Here is a 12812-nt window from a genome sequence, read left to right on the forward strand (position 1 = left end):
CGCCGCCGATGTGGACTCGGCCGGAGCCCAAGGTTCGGGGGTCAGTCCTCGGAGGAGGACCGGATTTCAGCTTGTGGTGTGCGCACGAGCAAACGCCTCCAAAGAAGCAAGTGTCTAGAGAGGGGGGCCTGTTTACTGCCAAAGTCCATGTCGATCAATGCGATGCGACGGTGATGTGGTGTAAAGTTAGGCAACTGTCCGGATTCGGTCGAGGGGGCTTACACTTGGACGTTGATGATAGTGCCAGGTGGGTTGCAATTGCTCACAATGACAATTGTAACGAGGCCTCGTGGTGGAAATATCGCAAGATACACGTCATTGTGCGGATTTGACATGATGTGTAAACCCATTCTTGGAATGTCTGAAACGAATTGAGAAGTAAACTTGAGATAGACAGTTGTCACGTGTTGTTAGAGTGTGATGCCCAACCCGCCTCACCCTACCAATCATGTCAAATATGGCATCTCAATAAAGTCAAAAGACAAAGGTTGGTAGTCAAAGAGCGAGCAGGGTCACCTGAGGCAGAAACAGTCCCAAGTCTAACGGCTGGAATCGCATTCACCATGGCATTCACCATTGAAAAGTAACTTAACCTCATAGCATACCCAAGGGTAGATCAAGCCATCATGCAATGACATCCATCACTAGCAGGATTCAAAGCATGGGCATATATGTCATATGCTTTCATGTATTTCTCTATATGTGATGCAGTGCTAATAATGTAAAACAAATGCCAAAACAACGCTCTGTGGTATTTCTATAATACAACGATTCTTGGTAAATAAAAGGGGTGATGTGAAGTGAAGTGGCGCTGTATGGGAGAGACAGCCCAAGAGGCCATGCAAGTCGTGAGCTAAGCCAAAAGAGGTAGTTCCCAGAGAGAAGCCAAAAAAAAAAAAAAAAAAATCATAATCGTGATGACAAGGGGGTGAAAGAAGAAGAGACAAGATTACTACAATTTCGACTCATCAATGCCTCGCCTCGTACGGTAGCCCCAGGCCCCATGTGATGCGGCAGGCGAAAAAAAAAAAGATGAGTTAAAAAAGAGAAAAATGACAAAGGGGGAATCAAGAAGCGTTTCCTGCTTTCTGCCTGTGGGCGGAGAATGCCGTTGGGCCCCATCTCGTGTCAATGGTCAGAACTTGGTAAGCAAAAACGAAGTCTGGTACCGCCGAGAGTTGATGGGGACGCGTATTTTTTTTTCCTTTGGTAGCATGATTTTGTCAAGGCAAAGGCGGCTGCCGGCAGCGGCCAGAGAGTCGGTCCATCGGTCCAGCGCAGAGGCCATGTGACGATAAATGAGTCGTCGCGGCTTCGGCTTGATGGAATGTCTCAGAGTAGTATCGTGAGGTAAGTTGAACATGCTTCGCCGTGTGATGATAGCAAGGTGTGATATAGTGGCAAGTCGGATGTACAGTATGTGATGCGTGAGAACCAGCACCAGCAACCGGTCAAGCCAAGTCAAGGTCAAGGATCCCCCTCAGGGCTGAAGGTGAAGGTGAAGTGTGAAGTGAGGGCGGGGGCATGATGTGCGCCCAGGCTCATGGCCAACAGCGCCGTCGCAAGAAACCTTGGGACGATGCGACGACACGGCCACGAGTCAAGAAGGCGTGGGGCAGGCGGAGAGTCCTGACGAGCAACCGAGACAGTCATTCGCTGTGTCTCCGTCCAGTCGAGGAAACAAAAAGCCCAGGGGCAACATGATCAGCCTCCAGCTTTCTCTTCAAGGGGAGACCCCCGTCTGAGGGTCCGTGAGACGACACGACCGAGGAACCCGTGGTTTCGCAGCCCAGCCCTGTGAGAGATTGAAGGAAGGGAGCCGCAGGAAAAAGTAATCAGCCATCGGGACCAGGGCAGGAAAAGGGCCCCCAAAACCAAAACCAACCCAAAAGCGAGGGCACCCCTGTCCCTCCAAAAAAGGCAAATGTCGTCAGGGACGCTTGGGACTGGGGCCACACGACACGGACGGCGGGGCGCCATGCGGATGATGCGGTGGCAGCCCCACTCAACGAACGGGCCCGGGAACCGGGGGTCTGCCGTGCAAGTGCAAGTGCTTGGTTGAAGGAGGGGGGGGAGGGTCCAGGACAAGACAGTAAGTTCAGTAGCCGCGGAGTAGAGAGAGCATCAAACAGGGTTCTTTCTGGCGGTGCTCTCTCACACTACGCGCTACAGTGCCATGACTCCGCTCCGCATGACTTGGTAGTGCTGTGTAATAAGTCATGAGAGGTTGGCGCGCAAATTAGTAACAGACCAGACGTGTCTGTTCCGTCCTATTGCCGCGGATATCCTCTGTTCTGCGTTTTGTTGTCTTGGCAGCCCACTATCCTCATCCTCCATAGTGGGGGTTGCTTTTTGTCTGCGGCCTGCGGTGAAACTAGCTTGAGCCCTTGGGTTTCAGCTATCGCTTCTTGGCCATTGTGGACGTGGCAGGCAACCGGAAAGTCGGGCATGAATTCCTAGGGAGGTTGGACTGGATGGCTTGTGGCGGCGGAGGCGAGCAGGGTGGTGGTTGAGTTGGCGACGTTGGTGTATAACAGGTGCATGTGGCGGGTGATATAGAAGGCCGGGGCGTCATATGGTTGAGCAACAAGAAAAAAAAGCAGGTTGAATCGTTTTGGGTCCTCAAAATGGGCCGGTTATGCAAGAACAAGTTCGTGAAAAGGGAGCGCAGTAGCGCACGGGATGGGGAGGGTTGCCATGTGTAGACGGGATCCTAGCGGGCGATCAAGCGTGGGTGTTGTCCCAGTATCGCTTCCGGGCCTTCACCGCCGTCTTATCACCGGTAAACCGGTGCTGGAAGAAGTTGAAGACGGCAAACTCGTCTCTGGTCATGACGTACGAGTCGGGATGGGCCTGGACCTTGGCCCAGATCTGGGCGAGGGCGGCCTCGAGGATCTTGCTGATGGTTGGGTCTGAGGAGCCGTCGGGGCTCTCGCGGGCAATCTCGAGGGCCTGGGCGACACTGGCATCCTGCTGGGAGCGGGCGTTGACGGCGGCAGCGGCGGCCATGGCAGCGGTGGTGGCCGAGTCGAGGGTTGGCGGAGGGCTGATGTTGGCAAAGTTGAAGTAGGGGATCTCGGGGTGAGGGTGCTGTCGTGGCGAAGAGTCGGAACGGTAGGGCATATAGTAGTAAGGCTGCTGGGACTGGAATTCCTGGGGGGCGATGGACAACATGGTAGGACTTGTATGTCTAATATAAGCCGGCGAGGAGGATGGGGTTGGGGTTGATGCAGGCGAGTCGCGCATGTATCAGCGAGATTTCCAGGCTAGGAGCTGGAAATAGAGCCGTGCAAAAGAAGTGGGGAGACAGGATGGGAGGATGGGGAAGGGGAGGGGCGGCGAGTGGCTCGGGTGGGTTGACAGGCTGTGATGATGATGATGATGCCTGCTCGAGATCTGGGACAACGTCTCAAGTGGATCGAAGGGCGACAGGGGGCATGAGGGAAAAGGATAATTTGGATGGGCGGGCTCTGTCCGGCTCGGGGATTTTGAGTTGGCGGATGTCTTACACCGACACCAGCGCACCAAAATGAGGATAGGATGGCGATGCTTTGGAGGCTTGGGGCTTGGAGGACGAGGGTCCTGATCCTGGTCCTGGTTCTGGTCCCGGTCGTTGATCCTGGTCGATTTCTCTGTAGCCCTGGTTCAAGGCCTTGCCCTTGCTCTGTTCTGGGTGTCTTTTTCCTTTCTCGTCTGGTTGATTGGTGACGAGGGGCAGCAGGGATGGAGCTTTTTGTACGAGCGGGTCGTTTTGTGTGTGCGTGTATATCCGTATGTGTGTGTGTATGTGTGTAGTGTAGCCAGAGGTTGATGATTGTCGTTGGGCAGATGATGTAAACAAAAAAGTCCAAAATGTTTCCAAATGACAAGGATGCCGGGGAACGATGCAGATCAATTGCGCAGCAGAAAAGGACGAGCAAGCACTGGTGAAGATGCTATGCAATGCTGATGCTGATGCTGATGCTGATGCTGATGCTGATGTTGGTCGAAGGTGATGAGGATAGCTCAAGCCAGCGCTGACCCAGGAGTTCGGAGCAAACGGCTTTCCTTTATACCCAGCATAACGACTGACCCAAGAACCAGCATGACGGAACGGGGTCTCGACTTCAGGACCGGCAAGCTCCCAACCGTCGAGCTTGTAGTGCCGGCACAAAACAACTTACTTTGTCGTCTACCTCTTGCCTCTTCCTCTCTCTTCGTCCACCCTTCACCGCGTCGCCAGCGTAGAGTCTCTGGCCCTATGCCGCTGGCTTTTCCACTTTTTTTTTTCTCCTGAGCCGCCGCCTCCGCCGCCATAGGTCATCGCCATCGCCGCCCCGGGGCGCGAGGTTTGACCGCAGGGGCGTGTGTGTGTGTACGCGCCTGTGTGTGAATAGACGCTCTCTCGCCAAAAGTGGTGCAAAGCGGAATGGCGCAGAGGGGGCAGCAGGATGGAGAATGGGAGAGAATAGAAAAAACAGGGACCACAATCAAATCAAACCAGGGGGTGCGACCCAAAGTCAAATTCACAGGCCCAAGGTCGTGAGTACAAGTGTCGGGGAACTTTGGGTGTATGATGGACAGTTTTGGTCTGTTTTTGAGTTTGGATTTCTCCTTCGGGCGTAAAGGGAGTGTCACCAACAGCCCGTGGGGCCTAGAAAGGGTATTGGGCCAGCCAAACAAGGCCTACACCACAAGACTCTGCTCCGTACCGTATGTACGCGCGCAACAAGAGGGCGGGCCCAGTGAGAGGGAAAAGCGACGATGCCAAAGTCTATTTGCACCGGGCGGCCAGATCAACAAGCTTCAAGCTTGGCCCCCCATGAGATGAGCCCTGGTTTGGTCCGGCCTGACCCGGTCCTGTGAGGCATTCTTTGTGGTCGGTCCAGCACATGAAAGAAAGGGTGCGAAACGAACAGCAAAGCCCCCCCCCCCTGGTCGGGGTAGATCTGCTCGGGATCTGAAGGGGGAAACGGTGGCGCGAAACAACACGCTTCGCATCTCTGACCCGCCTGGGATATCTCGATAAAGCAGTCACTGGTTCCTCTTTTGGTGACACGGGCTGTCGACAAGCAGAAAGCAGCCGCCATGACAGTTGTGGCGGCATGGAGCAGGATGACGACGGCATTGTGTCGCTCCCCGTGCCAGGCTCCATCTAACATTAACGTTTGAACGCGAGAGCTTTGATGTGTGGTTCGGAGGTCCAACACGGAGATGGTGGAGGCCGGAGACTGCTTGTTCCGTATAATGGTCCGGAGGACATGCTAGTCAGACAGGCAGAGCAAGGATGAGAGTCGCCGAGAAATGCGAGCAATGTCTCAGGTCCCATCCTGTGGAAGCTTTCTGTGTGCTGTGCGCTGGTTTTTTTCTTCTTCGAACCTTTTGCGTTGGATTCTGACGTTGCCTGAATCAGATAGTCCCCGTGGGGCAGAAAGAGAGAAGTCGGGAGAAGGAGTGGGATCCATCGCGGCAGAAGAGCGGGATGCCGACAGCCTCACAGCGATGGGGCCAATCACGCCTTCCTCATAAGTCTGCAGCGCAGCAGGGCAGGGCAGGTATGGGCACCTCAGAACTCGCAAAGCGCAGGCGCAGGCGCACGTACACGCACACGCATACGCACATGCACACGCACAGAGAGCACACAGAGGTGTGAATAGTGGATAACTGTGAATAGGCCGCTGCTTCCAACTTTGTGCACCGACCGGTGCATCTCAGAAGGAGCGAACCACACGGCCTGAAGGAGCGACGCCAGCGCAGTGGCCGCCCTGGTCGACCGCGATAGACTTTGGTACCACCTGGGTCCCTCACCTCCGTCAGGCAGGATGCTCCCTTTGATTTTCCATTACTGGAGCGGCCTGGGGGCGGCCTCGGCTGTCCTCCATCTCGTTCTTCGCTTTGGCGGCAACGCTTTTTGTTGTGTGCGCCTTTTGTGTCATTATTCAATCTGTGGCCGACACCGCAGACGGGGCCTAGGCTGAGGAGCGGGCGCAACAAAGCCCTAGAGGTTGCGTCTCGTGAGAGCCTCGTACGCCAGATTCAGGTCTCCGGCGTCGTGTTCCAAGCTGGCCTGGATGACGCCTCCTGTTTTGTGAAGCACCCTCGGACTCGACATCACGGCCTTCCTGCTTCTTCCGGACGCCTGCGGATCTGTTGGTCGAGGACACAAGCATCCAACCGCCCTGCTCCTCCTCAATTCTCCATCTCGAGATGGCCCATGCCCAAGGGCGGCCCTATTCACAACGGCCACCAGACCCTCGAATATGTCTTGTGGGCGTCCTTTGGCGACAAGCCCAATGACTACAATGCTTCTGGCTTCTTTCTGGCCCCATATTCCCCATGCCGTTCTGAGCTGTGGCTCACTTTGAGTGCCTTCTCTTATTGATACCATTCCTGACCTCCACTATTCTCAAGGTGATATTTCAAGCTTCTATTCTCGACCAATTATACACCCAACAATCAACCGGCACCCAACATGAAGAGGTTTCCCGATTCTACCGATTATACATAGCACCCCGGTCTCGTATCACCCCAGACGTTCAAGGGTACTGATTTGGAGAGCCCTGGATAGTCACGTCAGGCCGAATCGACGTGGAAACGAAGACGGGATTGCGGTGCCAGCCATGCCTATCAGAGACATCGTGGACATTGGCAGCTTGACAAGCTCTTTCCCATGTGCATGCCCGATGATGACCGCGGAAATGCAATGCAACCCTCTGACGCAGGCGCCTGTAGCCCGGAGAGTCACGACCGTTCATAAAAAAAAAAGTCTGTCTCCCTGCACAGACAGAGAAACAGACAGAGAGACAGACAGAGAGACAGACAGAGAGACAGACAGACAGACAGACAGACAGACAGACAGACAGACAGCCGGCCAACGCAGACCACCTGCCGGCCCTGATGCCGGAGTCTTCTGGGGCCCTCCGGTGACGGGTCTCCATCACAACCCGAAATGGGGCTAAAGCCGGTTGATTGAGCAGAAGAATGCGCCGAACTGTTGGCTCGCGGGACAGTGCAGAAATAAACTCGGCGCTTTGCACTCTGCCCCTGTTTGCGACATACATGCATGCATATTGTCTTGCTTTTGGTGTTGAAGACTGGGGCCGTATTGTTGACCGGCCGGAATTCAAAACCGATTTGCGCCGGGACTCCGATTCATTAGACTCGCACGCTCCGACCCTCCGTCCGACGCGGCGGCCTACAACGGGTGTAGTCGTCTGCACTTCTACTCGTGTTCTACCGTCCAACAGACCAAACGTGTTTCGCCTCAAAGTCTAAATCTCAGTCATCCACCACAACTGGTCGAACACGTCTTTGTTTCCCCCATCATCTCCATTCACGCACGACTTGACTTGGTTGTTTGTCTAGCACATTGTCTCACCGACTCGATTGTTGCCTTCCTTTTTGTCGGCGTCTCGGTCACGCGGCCTCCTCGACGATATGGGCGCTTGCCCACCTAGCCTGGTGCTATATCGAACTACAGGCCCTGGTGGTAATTAGGTGGCTAAGTAGTTACCTGCGACTCTCTCTATCCATACTTGGTCGGTGATTTGCTTCTCGTCGTTCGAGTCAGCCCCACGTCATGATCCCCAAGAGTCAGAAAAACGTCCCGCGCCGGACCCAGTTCAGGCGGCATTGGACCCGTTCGACCATTTCTTCCACGAGGCATCTAGGGTCGATTTAGCCGCTGGTTCTGTACGTGTTCCAAAGCCTCCCGAGTCGTTCTCCCTGACCCAGTCTTGTCTTGGGACAGTCCAACGAACGACCGGCCTAAGGGCTCACTCAGGGGCCCGGGGGCTTCTAGGTTCTTGAGGCTCCACGAACGGCATCACTTACCGCCTGTTTGCCGCGAGCGAACCTGACCTGTACCTGTTTCGGGTCTGAATCTTGAGCTCGCTTGGTCCCCATCGTCAAGTCAACACCATGATACTGGGACCCATCTCCCCCCGGGCAGGATTCCCAGCTTTTTGGGTACAGTCGAGGCACAGTTGCGGGCTGGTCGTATCCGGTCCTATCCCGTTGCTGCTGCGCTGGCCCACCTCGCTTGGTATTGTTGCCGCCCAGGGTTCAATCATGGCAATCACACTATCAACCTTGTCGTGTACTTTGCACGTGGGGACATCTCCAGACTCCGTGAAGCCGGGAGTGTGTGCCTGTGGTGGTGACTTGCAGGAGAGCACCCACTTGTGCCTCAGCGCCAAGGCCTTGGGCCACCGACCGTCGCCATCTGGCACTATTTCCATTTCCATCTCCATGCCTGGCCAGGTATCCCATCCCATATCACACGCGACCCTCCGTTGCTGACCCGCGAGGCGACCAACAACGACGTGTGCATAATGATTAGTATCACGCCAGGGAAATCACCGCAGATCGGCATGTGTTGATCGTTTTTCGTTCGCCGATGCGGATGGACGCATACATCTACACCTACATATGCACATGTATTCATCGCTTGCTTGCTGCTTGGCCGCTCCGCGGTGACCCATTCCGCCCTCGAATCCAGTCTTTAACCCGATTGGACAAACAGTCGAGTTCCTGCGAATTGCGTGTGGGGATGCTTGTCGGCTGGCCGGTGCGCTCATGCAGCGACTGCTGTAGTCGATAATAATCCATGCTGATGATTGTCAAGGTGTCAAGGTGTCAAAGTCACGAAACAGTCAATGCCAACCTGGAAGCCCGGGACGGTGGGCATCCATCAAGAGCAAGCGGCATGCCGCGTAACTTAGGTGAGGTCCTATTGCACAGCACAACACATCACAGCACATAGACCATGTCTAAAAACGCCAACGTCGCAAGCCGACCTCACCGGTCGGGTCGCTCTGCGGCTGAGGCAACGGGAGGGAGACTTGACAAGTGACACCTCATGCTGATTGAGGCAGAATTGATTACATGGCGGCGTCATTTATGCCCATGCTTGCAATTGCTGGCCGAACGGAGAGGAACCCGGACTCTTTGACCATGGCCGGCCATGGGGCTCACTCATCTCGTCCGCCTGGTCTTGACGACGTTACCACTGGCTGCCCAGCTAGCTAGGTGAGTCCGGATGGGATGCTGACCTGACTAGGTAGGCTCCCACTTCCCACATGGTCTCTTGGCCTGATCCTTGAGTCTGACGCTCTTTTTAGTTCCTAACGTCTAGTCGCAATTTCCACGAACCGTCCGCCAATGCCCAGGCCTGTCCGCCGCCGCTTCATCTCGAAACTCTATTCTCACGCGCCAACGAATGTTGCTCTGGGGCAAACTCGTCATCGACAGTCCAAAACTAGAGCAAACAAAAGAAGCCAAAATGAAGAAAAAGTAAAAGAAGAAGAAAAATCAGTTATGCTTTTTTCCAGCACGTTGCCAAGCCTTTTGTCCTATTGTCGCCTCAACCTTTTTCTTGTGCCGTTGAACCGGTCAAGCCCATCGAAACTTCTACTCGCTCGTTAAAGCCGACCGCAGTTAGGGTCGGCCGACGCCCTTGTCGTTACCATGCACAGTAGCACGCTTTCAACGTCTCAGCCCTCGGGGACCTCGTGCGATCCTTGGAAGTCTAAACGGCACGACGGGCCTGAGAAGCAAAAGAAAAAAAAAAGACAGAAAAAAGTCATGATGAACAACACGATGACTCGCGTGCGTTTGACCCCTCTTGCAATGGAGCGGAGCCCACTCAACCCCTTGTGGACTCGCGGAGCCGCCTTTTGGCGTCGATTTCCCTCGTGGTCATGATCAAGTTTGTGAATCTGTATCCGTATTTCCAATCTGGCCAATGCTTTGCATGGATGCTTCGCCTCGATGGGTCAGAGCGGCGAGCAGCGCATGGCATGGATGGGATGGGATGGGATGGGATGGATGATACCCCTTCCTTCCAAGTCTCCACCTCGCCAGGCGCCCCCTTCGAAACATGGGATCCTAGGATCCAAAACTTGGGCCGTTATTCCCGACTGATAAGCCCGATGCCAGGACGGGATAGAACCCTCGGTTCTTGAGTGGACAAGACAGGGCAGGCAGTGACGGAAGCCAGAACGTCCGGGGCCGGGGCCAAGTGAAATGCCTAGGCTGGATGATCTCGAGCCAATCCTATCCCGTCTCCACTTCCTTCGACGGACGGGTTTCCTTCCAGTCCTTTCCAGAGCCCCGACCGAACAGGGACGGGACCGTAAAGTTCCATCTCGGTCCCCAGCCCGAAGCGCAAACATGAGTCGTCCGTCCGTCTAAGGCCAAAGGATAATCCCCTTCTCCCGGAGCTTCTATGGAGTCACGCCGTGTCGCATCCTCCCCTTTCTAAAACGGCTTTTACACACCTTCTACGCCCGACGTTGTATCCTACCCCTGTCGGTGAAGGTCTTGGCTTTTCGAGGCTGAGTTGAGGGTTTCAGCCGCCAACTGAGACCGTGGTGAGAAGCAGGGGGGGTAGTCGGGGACATTCCATCCAGCCAAACGTTGCAGATTAACAGTGGCTGGCCTCAATCAATCGGTGAGCTCCCTTTAGGTGCATTCTGCTCAGGGGGACTGATCTGCGCTATTGCTCGGTTAGCCGCTGGATCGGGGGTCCTCGCATGTGAATTGCTTCGTCCCATTCCAGCCGAAGGATCCATTCATCCATGGTAGCTGGGTCGCTGGGTCGCCTCGTCGCTTCGGCTGCCGCTGACCTCGCGAATGCAGCCAAGCTGTGGGAATAAAAGCCTCGCGATACTGGTGGTCTGATGTCCCGAGACCTGCTCAAAATAGACGAGGTGGTCCGTTTTACCGCAAGTCACATTTTCACTTTCCGGTGCTGAGGCGAGCGGCTTGAGCAACTGTGGGATCATCCAATATCGTACAACGAGTCTACTCCGTACCACTGCAGTGAACACTCTGGAAATCTAAACTAAGGTAACAGCTAGAAATACAAGACTCGTAAAGGAGCCATAGGGTAGGTGGGAAATGGTGCGGTAATGTGTGGGGTGTTTCAACCAAGTGCTACTGGGGCAAGCTTGGTCGGCTTCTAGTTTCAGACTTCTAAATCGACCTGACTTCCAACCTTCTCTTAGTCTAACCGCTCTTCTTTCCTATCTTCCAGCCCCATGACCGAAGCACCTTGACGACCTTGGGCGTGACGGCTGCCGTCAGCGGCACCCGGAAGACGATAAAACTCTTGTGGATGGCGTAGGCCAGCGCCAGCTGAGTCGCTAGGCCTACCGGAGGAAATCGAGTCGTTAGCCTTTGGAACGAAGTCTCTTCCAAGCGCTCTTCATCTCCACTCAACAAGGAGCCGTATCCTTCACTCCCCCAAGCGCCCAGGAACAGGAAGAAGAAGGGAGGGGGGAATACTCACTAGCATCGGCGGCGCGATTCCGCTCCTGGGCCTTCTCGACGCTCCAGGTAGCCATCTCCATCTTGTCGCTAATATCGTCATCGCCAAGCGCCTGCACCTCGGCCTTCTTGAACGACTGCCAGTACTCGTGCCATGTCTCCCGAACTGAGTCGGGAATCATGGCCTTGACCGACGACACGACGTAATGCTCGACCTTGCCTAAATCAGTCGGCGCACGTTAGCCATCTGGTTCAACAACACAACACGCACGCCCACGCACGCCTCAGCGGGTAAAACGTGAGTCTGTGGCAGCAAGTTTTCTCTCACCGATCGTCTCTGCCCCCACGATCCTAACGAACAGGAAGCAAAAGGGGAAATCCAAAACGCTCAGCCCCAGGTAGACGCCAACCGTTGCCCAGCCGTAGTCCTTGGTGAGCTTCTTGAGCCGGGCGGTCAGCGTCATGGGCTTCTCGGCGTCGCTGGCGACTGGGCCCTTGGCTCCCTTGCGGCGCGCCGTGAACCGGAACCCGCGCCTCAGAAGGCCTTGCATCATGCCTGGCGTTGTCGTTGAGCCAGTTCCGAACCGGGTGCTTCGCAGCCGCGCCAGCATGCTCTCCCACGAAGCCGTCTTTAACCGCCAGAGCTGACGGGAGGCCTTGTCTCCCGTCTGCGAGGTGAAGAACTTCCTCCAGGCGCCCTTCCAGGCTGCCTGGTCAAAGGTTCGAAGCGGCGCGCGCACGCCGCGGAGAGGTTGTCGCAACATTATTCTAAAAGAGACTTGCTTCTCGCAGAGCGCTGAAGTCCAGCTAAAGGCACAGGCCGATATCCTTCTCAGCCGTTCCTGACGAAGTGGGCGTATTCGAGAAATTCGTGATGCGACCTCGGAGACCGGACGGACGAGAGGGGCGAATAAGTCAAAGTTGCCGGGACTTTCGGATCTAAAGTGTCGCTTTCTGGGATTCGTGGAGAGGCAGAAGGGCAGCCAGTCTCATTACTATAGCATCGTGACTCCTGGAATCGTAGTCGTAAAGGGCAATTCGTTCCCCTGTCGTTCGTGGGCTCGTTCTCGTTCAGAAGGGGAAATTTTTGGGCAACCGTCGAGCGGCGAACGCTCACCATGATGTAAAATCGCGCCACACTGGCTTCTGCATCTCCGACCGATGTTCCGTTACGAGCCGATGCTGAGCCACATCAGACTGTGGCGCCCTCCATCACGTGCGGCTCTCATCAACTACAGTTGGCCCTGATGGATGCCAAGGTCACCAAGCACAAGTTCGCAGCAAGTGATACCTGCTGTGCCACGTCTTCAAGACATTGTCTCAGATTCTCTCGACTTGCGTTATTGTTTGAGATGCGACGGCGATGGCGCTCGAGGCTGATTAAAGTCTCGGGTCGTGTCCCTTTACCAACATGTAGGTAGATACCAGGTCACACCGAACCAAGAGGTGTCTTGTCTCAAGCTGGAACTCTCCAATTGTGCAGTTCGTGTAATAGACCATTCAGAGCTGCACTTCCAAGGTTGCTGCTCGCTGCAATCAATGCATGCAGGTGACGTTTATGG

The 12812-nt window shown here is 55.1% G+C and overlaps 2 protein-coding genes across 2 annotated transcripts; both read right to left on the minus strand.

Moving 5' to 3' along the window:
- Nucleotides 1–2724: 2724 nt before the first annotated feature.
- Nucleotides 2725–3246, minus strand: NCS54_00695000 (Hypothetical protein; the record flags this gene model as incomplete). Its single annotated transcript, XM_053152391.1, has 1 exon — nt 2725–3246. The coding sequence occupies one exon, from the start codon at nt 3244–3246 to the stop codon at nt 2725–2727; it is 522 nt and encodes a 173-aa protein (XP_053008366.1).
- A 7743-nt stretch (nt 3247–10989) lies between these two features.
- Nucleotides 10990–12014, minus strand: NCS54_00695100 (DUF1279 domain-containing protein; the record flags this gene model as incomplete). The annotated part of the gene is made up of 3 exons (XM_053152392.1): nt 10990–11132; nt 11273–11470; nt 11579–12014. 3 exons carry the CDS (start codon nt 12012–12014, stop codon nt 10990–10992), a joined length of 777 nt encoding a protein of 258 aa, XP_053008367.1.
- Between the last annotated feature and the right edge of the window lie 798 nt (nt 12015–12812).

The sequence above is a fragment of the Fusarium falciforme genome, chromosome 5 (assembly GCF_026873545.1).
Source record: "Fusarium falciforme chromosome 5, complete sequence".
Taxonomy (NCBI): domain Eukaryota; kingdom Fungi; phylum Ascomycota; class Sordariomycetes; order Hypocreales; family Nectriaceae; genus Fusarium; species Fusarium falciforme.